The 17,505-nt window shown below is 34.8% G+C and overlaps 1 protein-coding gene and 1 long non-coding RNA gene across 32 annotated transcripts in view; one reads left to right on the forward strand and one right to left on the reverse strand.

Annotated features, from left to right (window-relative positions):
- ppfia4 (PTPRF interacting protein alpha 4) overlaps nucleotides 1-17,505 on the forward strand; it is a 204,800-nt gene that overhangs the window by 180,101 nt on the left and 7,194 nt on the right. For 20 of the 31 annotated variants that reach the window (XM_087271635.1, XM_087271637.1, XM_087271639.1 and 17 more), the window contains 10 exon segments: nucleotides 1,680-1,798; nucleotides 2,741-2,822; nucleotides 5,223-5,304; nucleotides 5,477-5,677; nucleotides 8,543-8,605; nucleotides 9,697-9,723; nucleotides 10,652-10,827; nucleotides 11,871-11,968; nucleotides 15,384-15,559; nucleotides 15,649-15,717. In XM_087271635.1, the coding sequence (XP_087127761.1) occupies nucleotides 1,680-1,798; nucleotides 2,741-2,822; nucleotides 5,223-5,304; nucleotides 5,477-5,677; nucleotides 8,543-8,605; nucleotides 9,697-9,723; nucleotides 10,652-10,827; nucleotides 11,871-11,968; nucleotides 15,384-15,559; nucleotides 15,649-15,717 (1,093 nt within the window). 31 annotated transcript variants of the gene reach the window in all.
- LOC147841783 (uncharacterized) overlaps nucleotides 1-17,505 on the reverse strand; it is a 751,871-nt gene that overhangs the window by 176,695 nt on the left and 557,671 nt on the right. The window lies entirely within an intron of this gene.

Here is a 17,505-nt window from a genome sequence, read left to right on the forward strand (position 1 = left end):
TAAAATTATGATTGTTTATTATGATTAATCAGAAAAAAATGTCTGATAAAGTAATAGTGAGCACTGTACTGTATATTTAATCATATATTTTTTGTTTAATATAATCTTGATTTGAATTTAAAAATGATGCAGATACTCTGATAGTCCTTAATCTTATTTTTTTGGGCTGGATTATATATATGAGCAATATCACAAGAGTAGCATTGCGATATGTCAGTATATCAGCACAATATATTGAGGCAGCAGGCCGAGTGCCTTAGTGTCCCACTAGTGACAATATACAGCCACATCGCACTGCTTTGAGTGTGATACTGCATTTATACAACAGTTCGAACTCATAATCTTGTATATAAAAAGAAAATTAAAGTCTAAATTAGAGTCTAAAAAACCCTTTAGTAAGAGAAACTACTTTCTTCCACATCTGCAACTGACCGTCAGAAAAGCAGAAACCATTGCTACTTCTCAAACGTCACTTTAGAACTAGTATTTGAATGATTCTTCTGCATAATGTGTAAATTGATGACAAAACAGGTGATTTTGCTCACATTTTAAGGATTTTTCCTAGTATTTCTCTGTTGCAATCAGGATATCACAGTATTTAACCCAGAAAAAGCCAAAGCAAACAAACACTACCACACTGCTATCGTATAAAAACAGCAATACAAAATATAAAAGAGAGACATCGACTTAGAATGTCACTTACCTGTTCTGTAATGATTTGTTTAGCTGTAGTTTAAAACAAATGCTGAAAAAATGCTGCGTTTCTCCCATAAGCACTTATAATGCTGTCTCTGTCACCGTCTTGTGGGAAAATGTCTACTGTCTTTGCCCTGCTCAGTATAGCAAGCTGGCCGCCAACACCCGGAATCTCCAAAATTCTGACTATTTAAAATAGGCACTATTCTTTAAAATAAACTGCAAAGTTGCAATCTAAACAACTACATTCTCACCTCAAAAAGCCTCAAAGGAAAATGATCTTGTCCAACAGCTGTATTAATTGTCAAACTGTAGTCCTCTGCTTGACACTCATGTGGGCCGAGTAATACCCAATGTTGAAGAGGCTGTACGAGTGCTGATATTACTTTATTACCCAAATTGAATTGAATTTGCTATTTTATTTAGCAGTTTTCTCTCTTTTTGTTATTATTTGAAGCATTTTTATAACTGTAAAGCCTGTAAATCATTTCTAAGAACATATGTTTAATCCCCATTGACATTACCATTGTTGAACATGACAACAAAACATTTTTGAAAAATAAAAATTTCCAGTTTCAGTGCTTTTTCAGACAAATACATATATCTGCATTTACATACTGTCAGAGGGTAGTCAAAAACCTGACACAGCAAATACATTTCATGCAGTTTGTTTTAAAATGGACTTGTTCACATAATAAAGCATTTTCCACAAAACAGAAAGAGCATCTTCATGACAATGAATTAGAAACTGACACAATCAATCAATCAATCAATCAATCAATCAATCAATCAATTAATCAATCAATCAATCAATCAATCAATCAATCAATCAATCAATCAATCAATCAATCAACCAACTCTAACAATCAACTCAAACAATTAAGTTTTAATTGACCCACTATATCACACAAGGGCCAGTATGCTGCAGATCTTTTTTCCCACATTCTCCTGTTTTTTTTTTTTTGTTTTTTTTTTCTGCTTAGGGGAAACAAAAAGAAGGGCATCAAGTCCTCCATCGGCCGTCTTTTTGGCAAGAAGGAGAAAGCGCGTTTAGATCAACCTCTAAGCAAAGACGGCCAGATGACACCACCTGTCATTCAAGGTAACGTCAAACTAACACACACCACACATTATATGAAGCAAATGTCTGCTTTTGAGCTTTAAAAAAAGTGTTAAGTGTGTCAGTTCATTCAGTCTAATGGATAGAAAGAATTCAGAACATTTATTGTATCTCATTTATCACTCTTTAACAATTTGTGTTTCATTTGATTGAGATCAAGATTAATTATCTAGCTCTTTTCACAATAGTTGTCATTTCAAACCAACTGTACAATAGATTCATGTTATCACATTACACATTTGTATCTGTAGATTTCAACAACAAAGCATACTTTAAGGGTTTAAGCTTTTTTCTGCTGCACTGAAAAAAAAAATCTTCACATAAATTTCCACTTCAGCAGTACTTACATACACCAAAGTTGTTTTTATCTGTATCCTGATGGTTTTAAAGGGGACCTGTTATGCAAAAATCACTTTTGCAAGGGGTTTAAACACAGTTGTGTGGTAAGAGTGTGTAATCATATATACAGCCTCTAATAGTCAAAATTAATTAATTATATTTTTTTATAATCTCACTCTATAAAAACAGTCTGCAGAAATACTTTGATTGACATTCTGCCTTTGTACATGTTATCAGAGGGAGATTTTATTCGAATTGTATTATTATAGGTGCATTTTATTCTACACATTTTAGTTCTGCATGTTTTGAATTAAAGAATTATGTTAAAAAAAAGATCTAATCTGAGTACGCATTTTTGTGCTGAAAATGTATGCAAATTAGCATATATTTATTTAAATAATACCTAATTTGCATAATTCAACATTCCAATTAATAAAAACCCTAATGTACCATAAATTAGGATTACATTAGAAAACTTTCTAATGTAATCTATCAACTGGGGAAGTACTGTGCTATTAGTATTTTTTTCCTGCGTTGTAATGTCTTAAAGAACTAACATATATATAATATGCTGTGACCCTTCAGATTTCGAGATGAGTATTGGCGATACGATGACCTTGAGTAAACTGGGCACACAGGCAGAGCGAGATCGCAGGATGAAGAAAAAGTGGGTTTTCACTCCAGCAGCTCCTTTAACCTGACACTCATCACATCACCCTGAGACACACACTAATCCCACATAATCCTTATTACCTAATTACACTGCTCAATTAAAGCAAATGACCAATCAATTGCATGGCAAAGTGCCATTTCCTGCAGATAAACAGGTTACAAATAATGCTTAATAGCAGGCTAATAACAGGGCCTGGTTTAAGTGAGTCTGTCCTCATCTGCACATCTTATCTCTGTCTCCTGACCATTAGCCTGACTGAAAAAATAGGTTTGTTAATTAGCACCTGCCATGTGGATGTGGATGTGTGTGTGTGTTCTTTGGCACTGTGCTAAGAACAAAATGTGCCTCTTTTTTCGGGTGTTAGACAAGGAAGACCATTAAATTGCCTTTGCAGTTATATATACAGTTGAAGTCAGAATTATTAAACCTCCTGAATTATTAGCCCTTCTGTATATATTTTCCCCCAATTCCCCCAAATGTTTTTTTCAACACATTTCTAAACATAAGAGTTTTGATAAATAATTTCTAATAACTGATTTATTTTATCTTTGCCAGAATGACAGTACATAATAGTAAGCTAGATATTTTTCAATATAGTACTGTTCAGCTTAAAAGTACTCGGCAAAAAAATAAATAAATTGCTTAAGGGGGCTAATAATAGTGACCTTAAAATGGATCTAAATAAAAGTAAGTAAGTAAAATAAAAATAGTTATTTAATTTATTATTAATTTATTTTTTGTTTATGAATAATACAACACAAATAATAATAATTCAATTAGTGCAAAATTAGTATTATAAAATTAATACATTAATAATAAAAATATTATTATTAATATAAATCATATATAGCATATATCATTAATGTATACAATTTACACTTACTGGCCACTTTATTAGGTACAACTTACTAGTTTCGGGTTGGACGCCCCTTTTGTCTTCAGAACTGCTTTAATCCTTTGTGGCATAGATTCAACAAGGTACTGAAAATATTCCTTAGAGATTTTGGTCCATTTTGACATGATAGCATCACGCAGTTGCTGCAGAATTGTTGGTTGCAATCTCTCGTTCCCCCACATCCCAAAGGTGCTCTACTGGATTAGGATCTAGTGACTGTGAAGGCCATTTTAGTACATTGTCATGATCAAAAAACAGTCTGAGATAATTGGCGCCTTATGACATTGTGCGTTATCCTGCTGGAAGTAGCCATCAGAAGATGAGTACACTGTGGTCATAAAGGGATGGAAATGGTCAGCAACAATACTCAGGTAGGCTGTGACATTTACACGATGCTCAGTTGGTAGTAATGAGCCCATAGTGTGCCAAGAAAATATCTCCCACACCATTTCACCACCATCACCAGCCTGAACCGATGATAAAAAGCAGGATGCATCCATGCTATAATGTTGTTAATGCTAAATTTTGACACGACCATCCGAATGTCGCAGCAGAAATTGAGACTCATTAGACCAACACTTTTTCAATCTATTGTTCAATTTTGGTGAGCCTTTGCGAATTGTAGCCTCAGTTTCCTGTTTTTTTATAGCTAGTGTGGTCTTCTGCTGCTGTAGCCTATCCACCTCTCAATGTTCAAGGTTGGATGTGTTGTGCGTTCAGAGATGCTCTTTATTCCTCTGTTGTAATGAGGAGTGATTTGAGTTAATGTTGCCTTTCTATCAGCTCGAACCAGTCTGGCCATCTCCTCTGACCTCTAGCAACAACAAGGCATTTGCGCACACAGAACTGCCGCTCTCTGGATATTTTCTCTTTTTTGGACCATTCTCAGTAAACCCTAGAGATGGTTGTATATGAAAATCCCAGTAGATGCTTAAATGCATTGAGTTGCTGCGATGTGATTGGCTGATTAGACATTTGCATTAACGCGCAGTTGGACAGGTTAGGATATTTATTCATTGGAATAAACCCCTTGAGACGTACCATTTCATTTTCAAAGGGGTCCCACAATAAATCACAATCACATAATAACACCAGAAGACAAAACAAAACATAACTTACACAACATTTAAAAAACAACATAAAGAAAGAAAGAAAGAAAGAAAGAAAGAAAGAAAGATGCACCTAATTAAGTGGCCAGTGAGTGTATAATTAATTATATTAGAAATATAATCATCTTTATAACAATTTTTTTAGAAAAAAAGATTTAATACAAATATTTGTAACTAAGTATTATACAATTATTTGTTTTCTATTTTTCATTTTTTATTTTATTTTATTAATTAATTTAAATCTATATTATTATTAATCTATATATTGAATTTTTCTCAGACGCCCTCTCTCTCAAGATTAAAAAGGATTTCTGCATTAAATCCTAGTCCACAGTATCTGCTTCAGATGTTCAGACTGACGTGTTTCTGACCTTTCTGTGTCTCCGTCAGGCATGAGCTGCTGGAGGACGCCAGAAGGAAAGGTCTACCCTTCGCTCAGTGGGACGGCCCGACTGTGGTCTCCTGGCTCGAGGTACAAACATACAATCCTCCATCTCTCCCTCCCACTGTGCAGTAATGAGCACCATGATTATAATCACACTAATCACAGCGGCCATGCGGATGACAATAATTATCAGAATCACTGTGGTGATGGAGATAGCGGAGAGATGCATGTTGACGCTGTTCTCTCTGACGTCCTCCAGCTGTGGGTAGGAATGCCAGCTTGGTACGTGGCAGCGTGTCGTGCCAATGTGAAGAGCGGTGCCATCATGTCTGCGCTGTCGGACACAGAGATTCAGCGCGAAATCGGCATCAGTAACCCACTGCACCGGCTGAAGCTCAGGCTCGCGATACAGGAGATGGTGTCACTGACCAGCCCGTCTGCTCCTCTCACCTCACGCACAGTAAGAATCATATTCATTCAAAACAAACACGGGTCAAATGTTAGTCAAACAGTATTTTATTTTATTTTATTTATCGTTATCATTATTACATTTATTTTATATATGCGTTATTTTTAATATAAATTATTTGTATTTAGGGATTCACAATATTTCAACGGCCATATTCTTATCGGCTGATAAATGCTATTTTTAATGTTATTGTTATCCGTCCAATGTCAAAGATAGGCCGATATCTTTAAGCCAATAGATTACGTAACGCCCCATTCACACGGGGCTTCAGCGTCAATGCTTTACTGAAGACATGTCTGAAGTTGGGGCTGAAGCAATCGTCATAGAAGCGTCAGCCAATGAAATTCAGTCAGCAATAGACCACTGTCTAGCAGGTGTATTTGCATACAGCGATCTGATTGGCTGATGCTTCCGTTGGCGCTTAAAAAGTTGAGCTGGTCCCAACTTCTGCAGCGAGCAAGGCCTCTGAAGCGGCGCCGACAGATCCACAATGCAGTTTGGCAACGCTTGTCGTCACCCATTCAAAGTGAATGGGAAGCGTTGACGCTGACGCCCCGTGTGAATAGGGGTGTGCCTAGTTCATGAGTGGGTCGTACTTGTCCATTGCACTATATTGAAGCTTACCTTACATTTTTTGTTGCTACAAAGTGTGTCCTTTCCTTGTGTGGTATTGCTGTACGTTAATGTTTTAGTAAGTAACCCTGTTCCTTCTCATTGAGGATATGCTTGTTAGAGTGTCAATGTGTATTTTGGTTTAAATTGGCCTAGGAAAAATGTTACATGTGTAAAAATAATAGCAGCGATGCACACGTGCTAAACAACTTGTTGGGTTGTTTGTAATCTAAAATGATTATTTATAATTATCAACGCGTTGCTTGTCATGTGTTGTTGATGTTAGATTGTATTCAGTTCGATCGGCATATTTAGAATGATTATAATAATAATAATAATAATAATAATATAATAACGAGTAAACGAATAACGAGAAATAATGAGCCTTCACAGCACCCTAAACAGCAGCAGGAGAGACGAGTGTCAGTCACTGAATCCAGCATAGCAATTTATAACTGTCCTCCACATTCTGTCTTTATATTATGCACTGTGTTTGTCATAAAGTCATCTGTGCTCAATACTCAGGTGTTGTATCAAAGTTTAACTACAAGGGCAAATCTGACTTTACTTCATGTACACTAGCATTACAATTTGCCTGCAGTTGAAGTTTCAAACTCACAACGGTTTAACATAAACCTTTTATCAATCATTTTTTCCTGCAATTGACAAGAACGAACATTGAAGTGTTGTCTTATTGACAAGCAAGACCTACATGTCCAAAAAATCTAAAACACCAAATGGGAAGAATTTCTGCTGCATTTTTTTAATAATAATACTATCTGTATTCAGCTTTTCGTTTGTACAGTGGCTCTGAATTTTCAAAACACCTCTCAATACGCTTTTCAGGACATTACATATTTCTACACATGTACATTATTGTAACTCCTTTTTTTGAAGAACATTTGAACTGATTTCAGTTCTTAGTTTTTTCATTTTTATTTTATTTAGAATTTATTTATTTTACTAATTATTAATTTGTATAAAAATTTTATTTTATGTTAAAATTAATAAATAATAATTTTTTAACAGTTCTGTGTAAAAGAATAAAGTATCATTGTTATAAATTTTTTATTTTATTTTTTTTATTTATTTTAAGAAAATTGTTTATGTACTAAAAATGTTTCATGATTTTTGTAAATATATTGATATTAGCTAGTTCAGTCATAAACAATTGCATTAAAACACTATAATGTTTGCTAAAAATAAACTTCAAAATATAATAGAATAAAATAGTATTATTAAATATTTATATGTATATTCATTTATTCATTCATTTTTTTTTTCGGCTTAGTCCCTTTAGTAATCTGGGGTCGCCACAGTGGAATAAACCACCAACTTATCGAGCACGTTTTATGCAACAGATGCCCTTCAAGCTGCAACCCATTACTGGGAAACATCCATACACACTCATTCACACACATACACTACAATTTAGCTTACCCAATTCACCTATTCCAAATGTCTTTGGACTTGTGGGGGAAACCGGAGCACCCAGAGGAAAACAAACCCGAACACGGGGAGAACATGCAAACTCCACACAGAAATGCCAACTCGTACCATCGACTTTCTTGCTGTGAGGCGAATGTGCTACCCACTGCTCCACCGTGCAGCCCAAAAAATAATTATTAATAAGCATTTTCTTTACATACATATACATACTCAATACTAGTATTTAGATCAAAACAATTCTACATTTAAAAAAGGGTAAACAATAATTCAAAATATGTAATTTACAACTAAAGAAGAGTAAAAATATTTAAAAAAAATAATTGCGAACGCGAACATGGGGAGAACATGCAAACTCCACACAGAAACGCCAACTGACCCAGCCGAGGCTGGAACCAGCGTCCTTCCTGCTGTGAGGCAATTGTGCAACCCACTGCGCCACCTTGCTGCCCCTTATTTGTATATATTCTATGTATTATTTCTTTTGATGTATTTATTTAATATAATTTTATATACTTAATATTTGCTTTAGATTTTTTTGTTTGTTTAATATTTATTTTAATCATCATTGAATTTTTAAAGACTATATAATTTTACTTATAGTCTTTTATTTTTCATTCAAACACTGCTCTTTCTTCAAAAGTGATTAAAATACACTTGTTACATAAATAGAAAACTATAACACAGTTCCTGATGCTTTTAGTAACCAAGCTGCCAACAGTCATACAGTGTATGTTTATAAGGACCTTGCCGTTTGTGATCATTTATGTATGTGCGTGTATCTTTTTCTCCGTGTAGTCTTCCGGAAATGTGTGGGTGACTCACGAGGAGATGGAAAACATGGCAACCTCTACCAAAATGGTTAGTCCATCTGGGTGACTCCCTCGTGCCTGCGGTGCCATGCATATGCCACGCTTCCGCAGCCCTCACAACCCCCAGCCTGCTGCCCCGATCCACCCCAACCCCTCTGCCCTGCAAACCACCAACGAGTGCGCTTCGTAAAGCCTCTGCATGCTTCTGTGTCACTGCTGTCCTGTCGCTTTGCATAACCATTAAGTACTGTTTTTAAAGTCTCCCTGAAATCATAGTTTACATTTCTAACGTTGTTGACATAAATAAATAAATAAATAAATAAATAAATAAATAAATAAATAAATAAATAAATAAACAAAAAGTCTTCAGGTTATCTGTAAGCTAGCATGCTCCAAAATAGTGACAAGATTCCCATTTGGAAGATATAAGCATATTATAGCAGCCTACGGGATGCTCAGTGGGTTCAGGTTTAGTACATCCAAGATGGTAGTTAAGTAATGCATTTAGTGTGTATGCTTTAGTAAAAAGATTGGTCATTTAATCTTGTTTTGAATTGAGAAAGTGTGTCTGAGCCTCGGCCATTATCAGGAAGTCTATTCCCGAGTTTAGGAGTCATATATGAGAATGCTTAATCTTTTTTAGTGGACTGCTGTTCTGTGCACTACAAAAAGCCTTGAGTTTTGAGATCTTAATAAAGTGGGTTGAATAATATATGCGAGTCACCTCAGACAGCAAAATGTTTCAATTATATCCTAAATGCTGTCATTTAAAGCTGGAAAACTTGCTATTTTTATAGACACTGCTATTGCAAAGTTTGCTGTAATGAGTTTGATGTTTTTAGCTCACTGATTCTTGCTGACAGAGGTGTGATATAAACAAAATGATATTAGCTATTTTAAAAAAAGAGAAGGGGCTACACCTAATGTTTCAATTTTAAATTATTTCACACATTGAACAAGCATTTCAGGGGAACTTTAAATAGATTTGCAGTACGTGTTATCTATTAACGATGAGCTCAGATGTTGTTGTCTGGTGTTCAATTGATCTCCTCTGCTTTTGCTGCATTCATTGAGTTCTTTAACTGTAGAAGAGCATTGCTAACACTCTCTGTCTCATTGCCCAAACATGCTGACTCAAAGGACAATGAGGAGGGAAGCTGGGCTCAGGTGAGAGGAATGACCAACTCAGAGCCTGCCACTGACCTCTTACATGACCTGGTTTAACTTTAGTTTAGCCTAAATGTTCATATTGAGAGTTGTCCATTGACTTCCATATGGATTTAAAATTCCTTTTTGTCATACTGAAATGTATTGTAAGAAGTTCTATACTATTTGTACTATATGTGTAAGTGACACAAAGACTTTGTTGAAATTTGTAATTATGATGACATGAAATTTTATATTATTATTAATATGCTATTTCACGTGTCAAAAATACATGCATACATAAATACGTACAAACATATATACATTTTATTTAGTAAATTTCTGTCATAATTTTATCTACATTTTAGTTTTTTTATGAATAATATGTATTACTAATTAATAATAATAGTATTATATTACTAAAACTTTAATAAATAGTTTTAGCATCTTTATAATCAAAGTATTTTTAAATATTGTTTGATTAAAATATTGCTATATATTTACTACAAGTTTACTTAATTCATATTTTATAGAAATTTTAAATAAAATTGACTAATAATAAATGGTTTAAATATGTGCATAAATAATCTATATAATATATATTAAATAAATAGTATAAAAATTAAAAATATATAATATTTATATAAACTTTTTGTCAATTTAAATAAATACATAAATACAAAACTATTCAAACATTTTATATATTTTTGTAATTATTTACAAATATTATTTAAAAATATAAATTTTTATATTATTATAACTTTATAATTTATATATTTATATTTATATAATTTCTATGTAGTACATAAACTTTTGCTGTAAAGGTATATTTTATACACATTTTATATTATCTATTATAAAGCTTGTTTATTCACTATTTAATATTTTAAAGCTGTGTATGATGCAGATGTCAGATGCACAGTGAAATGTTGTCTCTCTTGTATCTCAGACACTGGCGTATGGAGACATGAACCATGAGTGGATTGGAAATGAGTGGCTGCCGAGTCTCGGTCTTCCTCAGTATCGCAGCTACTTCATGGAGTGTTTAGTGGATGCTCGAATGCTGGACCACCTCACCAAGAAAGACCTGCGCACACACCTAAAGATGGTGGACAGCTTCCATCGGTAAACTCATTTTACAGGGGACATGTTTGATACTCACTGTAGCAGCTGGAGATTTCTAATGTGTGACCAGAAAAAAAAATTACAAATGTTCTGTTATTGTACCGAACAGAAGAGTTTCCATAGACTCCAGAGATATGAACTACTCAGGACTACTGAGAAGTTTAATTTTAGAAGGAAATGTGCCAAATTTGTCTGTAAAATGTTATATATATGGCAAAATATGATTTACTCTGAACTGCTTCACTAATGAAGGTCAGTTTAACTTTCCGAAGGAGGCACCGAAGGAGGCACCAATACTAAGGACTCATTCTGGAGAAGCATCTTTTTACCAGCGTTCCTATGACAGGACATTTCTGCTTTTCCAGTTAGCATGTGTTATGAACTGTGTATGAGCACATATCCACAGAATTGAATATGGAACTAATTTTAAAATATTTTTCGGCTGTCAAAAATTTGGTGCATCCCCAGTCAAAATTAGCACTGTGTTCTAACTTCATATTCGAAACAAGCACAGTATGTCACTTAATAATTTGAGAACTTTTCCAAATGCCTTCTCTGAATGTGCTCGTTAGCATTCTGTATGGCTTTTGTGGCTAAAATTACCATTGACTGTATTCACTGATGACAGTTTTATCCTGAAACTTATATTTTCTCTAAAAACTAGAGAATTGTGCTAAAAAGTTATTAATATAATGTTTATTAGTTATTACTGGCATTTTTGTTATGTGAAATTCAATTGTTTTATTGTTACCAGAGTGCCAGATTGGAGTGTAAAGGCTCTGTTCTCTTCTTAAAAGCAGCAGCTCATTTGCATTTAAAGGCACACATACAACAACAATGCTAATTTGCGCTCACACAAGTAGGGTCAAACTTGACCTGCAATAATAAATGATCTTAAGCTGAAATTCACAAATACATTCTGGGGTGCAGCAGAGATTTATTTACATCTTATTAAAAGTGTCAATACTGTATGTTCTTTAAAAAAAAAAAAAAACACACACTTTAAACATGACCTACAATACTACATTCATTATGTCTTACAGGGCTAGTTTGCACTATGGCATCATGTGCTTGAAAAGGCTAAACTATGACCGGAAGGAGCTGGAGCGAAGGAGAGAGGATTTCCAGCATGATATCAAAGGTATGAATAATTTGTGAAGGAAAGAGCACTATCTAGTGGTCATTGCTGTAATTGACAGGTTGCTGACAGGAATGTGTGAGTAGAGGTCAACAGCTGAGCTTTTTAGTGTCAAATCCATTTAAAGGGACGGCGCCCGGCTGAACTTCAGCATCACACATGAACTTGACACAGCTGTCACAGCTTTTTAAAATCTTTCATCTTCAGCGCTAAAGACACACGCACCAACTGCTTGACACACAAACACACATACACACACACACACACACACTTAAGCAAATTATGCACAGGATTGTACAAACAGAAAGCAGAAGAGCCAGCTGTGCAAAAGGATCACACTGCGCTTCTAATGTTACCTAAATACTGATATTTACAGTACTGTTGTAAACACAACCAGTGTTTGCTGCATTAATGTTTACTGCCTGGGATAGAGGTGGTCTGAGCAAAATCATTTACAGTACGCACTACCGGCCAAAAGTTTGGGGTCGGTACAATTTTTAAATGTTTTTAAATAAGCTTATGCTCACCGAGGCTGCATTTATTTAATAAAAAAAACAGTACAAATAATACAATAATGAATTTTTTATTGCACTATAAAATAACTGTTTAAATGTAGTTTATAATTTAATTTAATCATTTATTCCAGTGATTTTAAAGATTAATTTTCAGCCTTAATACTCCAGTCTTCAGAGTCACATGATTCTTTATAAATTACTCTAATTTATATTATTATTATTATTATTATTATTATTATTATTATTATCATTAATAATAATAATAATAATAATAATAATAATATTGTTGTTGTTATTATTATGAATGGTAATAGTAATAAAAGGATTAATAAGTAGAGCACAAATTTAATTTGAAACTACATTCAAGAAAACAGTTATTAAAAATGTATATAAATGTTTACCAATTTAACTTTTTTTTTTTTAATTTATTAAATGCCGTCTTGATAAACAGAATAATTTTCTTTAAAGAAAAAAAAAACTGAGCCCAAACTTTTGACTGGTTGTGTATATATACAATATTTACACACTACCAGACAAGAGTTAGTAATTAAGTTTTGTTATTTTTTTTATAAAGTATCTGTCAAGTTCAGGTAAAGGGAAGGACGAGGACTAATGAGTATTATTTAATTGTAAAAAATAAAACAAAAAGGAAGAAAAACTAGGCTGGCAGGGATCAAGGCTGGACAGACAGGACAAAGTGATAATCGATAATAAACTTACAAAGAACAGCAGACATGAGGAGAAAATAAGCAGAAATAATTAACACAAACAGGTGAACATAATAAACTAATAATTGGTTAACAAGGAGGGTGGGACTACTAGACAATAGACGGGAGAGCAAATGACAAAGGAAACATCACAAGCCACGTGCTCACATAAAAGGGGGCTAAGAAACATGCAACCAATGAGAGAACTCATTAACCGCGTGTAAAACACTAAATCAGGCGGCGCATGTAAATATTAACCACATGCTAAAAACAGAAGACTGAATGCAAGACGTAAGTACACGATAAATAAAAACTCACTGTGCACTCACACATGCAACGTGCATGTTTCATCCCAACGCCAACCAAAACCAATTAGACTGAGACTCTGGGAATAAAACACGATGCAGCAGACAGAGCAAACACAAACACCAGGACGAGAGCACCCAGACCTTGTGTGCCCGCACCGAGCGGTAACGAACAAGACCCGATCGCAGTCGAGAGGGCGCTCATACAAAAGACACACAATGACAGAAAGTGAGTACTCAGTCCTAGGAAACTCGAGCCGAGCACAACATACAAGACATGACAGAACTAGTATCTGGACTAACCAAAACAAAAATTAACAAGACCGTAGTGGCAGAATCCTGACTGTATCTTAATCTTTTAGAAAGCAGCTAAATATTTATATAGTAAAAAATTATTATTATTATTATCATTATTATTTTATCATTATTATTATTAATCACAAAATTAAAGTTTTAAACAGAAACATAATAACAATCCAAAATAACAACATTTCTTTTAATTAAATAACCTCGTATTTAAAGAAATTGTAATGATTGTTATAAAATTATTGTATAAGAAATAATACTTATGCTGCATTATCAAGTCTAATCAATATTTTACAAATCATTGATCCAAATATTTTTACATTTTATAATATAACATATGTATAAATATGAATATTGTTCATTATGAATAGCAGTGTTTAAAAAAACAATAGGATTTATGTACTTTTAAAAGATCATCTTCAAAAATGTTGAATTATTAAATATTCTTTTATACTTGTTAATATGTAAAATTTTATATAAACATAGATAGCTGTAACCACAGAGGGAGAGACGAGGGAAAACGGAGTGAGGATCCTTATGCAGCTTTTATTCTGAATCATGGTCAGACAGGCAATGGTCAATAACAGGGGCAAACAGGTACAAACAAGGCAATCCGGAGGCGTCGTCAGGTAACAGGCAGATGGGACAAACAATAAAACAATAAAACAAAGCAAGGGTCAGAACACGTGAAAACTTATACCAGGAAACGCTTTTTAATGTTCCCAAAAGCAGTATAACAAGACTCAGCAATGATATGTGTGTGTGTGTGTGTGTGTGTGTGTGTGTGTGTGTGTGTGTGTGTGTGTGTGTGTGTGTGTGTGTGTGTGTGTGTGTGTGTGTGTGTGTGTGTATGTGTGCTGTTTAAATAGAGTTGTAATCAGCTTTCGACAATCCTCCGGCTGTGTGTTTGCAATCAGTCAGGATCAGAAACCGGTGTGAGTGTGTGTGTGTGGTACATGACTGGAACTTGTAGTCCATTTACCGGCGGATTTTTAGTCCTTATAATGATCTGCCAGGATTAGATATCTGGTTATTGTGACAATAGCATTAACAGAGCACTTTTTTTGCTTTATTGATTGATTGATTTATATATTTATTTATTTATTTATTTATGTATATTCACCCTCAATAATATTAATAATAATTCCTTACATTTATATGGTGCTTGTCTGCACACTCAAAGTGCTTTATACATTTTTACAACCTTAATCTTTACGAGAAGTACCATGGGATTTTTAATAACCCAGAGAGTCAGGACCTCAGTTTAACATCTCATCCCATGTGTTAACATCAGCTTTCCAATGAGGTCTCCAATCCAGGTATTGACTGGGCGCAGTGGACGACCATGTGAGAGTTGCAGAGAGCTAGCTGCCGGCCTTGTTCAGCATTAGAAGCTTTGACTAAATATAATCATACTTGTAGTTATCTTTATGTTGTATGTCTTATAAAAAAGCTGTATACAGTCAAGTACTGTACTGACTGACTGCCTACTTGACTGTAGCTGAGTCTGTTTACTGTAATACTGCTGAACAGCTCTGAGTCTCTCAAAGGTAATAGCAAACACATGTACTGCTGTTTCTGTCAGACACGCTGGTATGGACCAATGATCAGGTGATGCAGTGGATTCAGAACATTGGGCTGAAGGAGTACAGTAATAACCTGCTGGAAAGCGGCGTTCATGGAGCCCTCGTTGCCCTCGATGAGACCTTTGACTTCAGCAGTTTGGCCCTTATTCTTCAGATCCCCATGCAGAACACACAGGTGAGGGCCAGTGCACAGCTCCATACAGTACCTTCCTACCAACAGATGTGATGGTGGATCAGTCTTTTGAAATCCATTCTGTCTTCCAGGCCAGACAGATACTGGAGAGGGAGTTCAATAATCTCCTAGCACTGGGAACTGACCGGCGCCTGGAAGAGGTAAGAGAAGTTTCTCCATAAGTATATAATTGAAATTCAAAATTCATGGAATGGTCATCAGATGTAGATGCTGTAAATGCACTGCAGTCTGTTTAGGTTTGTTTTACAAAACGGCCAGAAGCAAGTCACTAAAAATTTGTATATATAATGATTGGATGTTAAATTGAGCAATGATTAATGTGTAAACTGTAGAGCAGAGCTGCTAATGTACAAATATGTATAGACGTTGTTTTCTGACACTGTTTAACTGTTACTTTTATCAGTACTGCTTGAATGAAGTGGTCAGGTTAATTATTATTCCAAGGCATTAAATCTGTGTGATAGAGAAGGGAATTTGATTTGTATTTGTGCATATATATGCAAATATATCCCCAAATAAGAAAAAGTTGAGACAGTATGGAAAAGCAAATAAAATTCAGGACTTGTGTAATGTGTGCAGAAAGTGGTTTTGCATTGTCTTGTTTAAAATATGAATGGGTGTCCCTGCAAAAGAAGGCAGCAAATTGTGCTCCAAAATCTCTATGTACTTTTCAGCAATAAAGGTGCCATTCTTGCAATGTTTTTGAGATGATGGTCTGCTGATTTACTGACTGCTTTGACATGACTATTGAAACTCAGATCTGACTCCAGAGTCACAACAAGATTCTTGACTTTATTTTTTGTTGTTTTACCCTTAGTGTCGAGGTACGCATTTACCTTGAGAACCTCATCTCTGTTCCCAAATGCAATGACTTCCGTTTTTTCTATATTTTTCAATATTATGAAGAAAGTTTTGGCACATCCAACTGTTCATTTCATCAATGCATTGGTGGAGGGTGTCAATGGGGCTGTAATCATTGGGCAGTAAGGCTAGGTAGATCTGAGTGTCATCAGCATAGCTGTGGTAGGAGATTAGGTTCTTTCTCATTAGTTGGCTCAGAGGGAGTATATAAAGGTTGGACAGGAGACGTGCTAGAATTGAGCCTTGTGGGACTCCACATGTCATTGGTGTCCACCTCGACCTATGGTCACCTACTGACATAGTAACTTCTCCCTTCAAGGTATGATCTGAACCATTTGAGGACTGTCCAAGACAGCCCAACCCAGTTTTCCAGCCTATCCAGAAGTATGCTGTGATCGACAATGTCAAATGCAGCACTGAGATCGAGCAGTACCAGCACTGTTAGTTTACCTGAATCTGTATTTAGGCGGATATCATTGATTATCTTTACAAGAGCGCTCTCTGTACTGTGATGTGCTCTGAAACCAGATTGAAAATTGTCTAAACACCCCTTGAAGTTTAAGGACGTGTTAACCTGGTTAAAAACTACTTTTTCAATGATTTTGCCAATGAAAGGGAGATTTGAGATTGGCCTGTAATTGCTCAACAGGGTGTTATCCAGGTTATATAACTGCAGTTTTAAGTTAGTTTGGAAAACTCCCTAAGAAAAGTGAAGCATTTACTACTTTTAGGAGATCCATTTCTAAACAGGTAAACAGTTTTGAAGAATGATGTGGGGAGCGTGTCAAGATTGCAGGTTGATGTTTTCATAACTTGTGTAATCGTGCAATTTATTATTTTAAGCTTTGTTTCTTCCGAGCTTATCTGAGTTCTGTTGCATGGTTGTGCTACATTGATTTATTTAACTACAACTGTTTATTAACAACTGTTTATTAAGATAATGGTTTGATGCTGATTAGAACTTGAAGTGGCGATGAGGGTGTACAATATACTGAGCAGGTCTTTATAAAGTCTTAAAAAGATATTGAATTTACCTTTAGGATTCCTGCATATTCCTTGATTCCCTG

The sequence above is a fragment of the Danio rerio genome, chromosome 11 (genome assembly GCF_052040795.2).
Source record: "Danio rerio strain M-AB ecotype USA chromosome 11, GRCz13ab, whole genome shotgun sequence".
NCBI classification, from domain to species: Eukaryota; Metazoa; Chordata; class Actinopteri; order Cypriniformes; family Danionidae; genus Danio; species Danio rerio.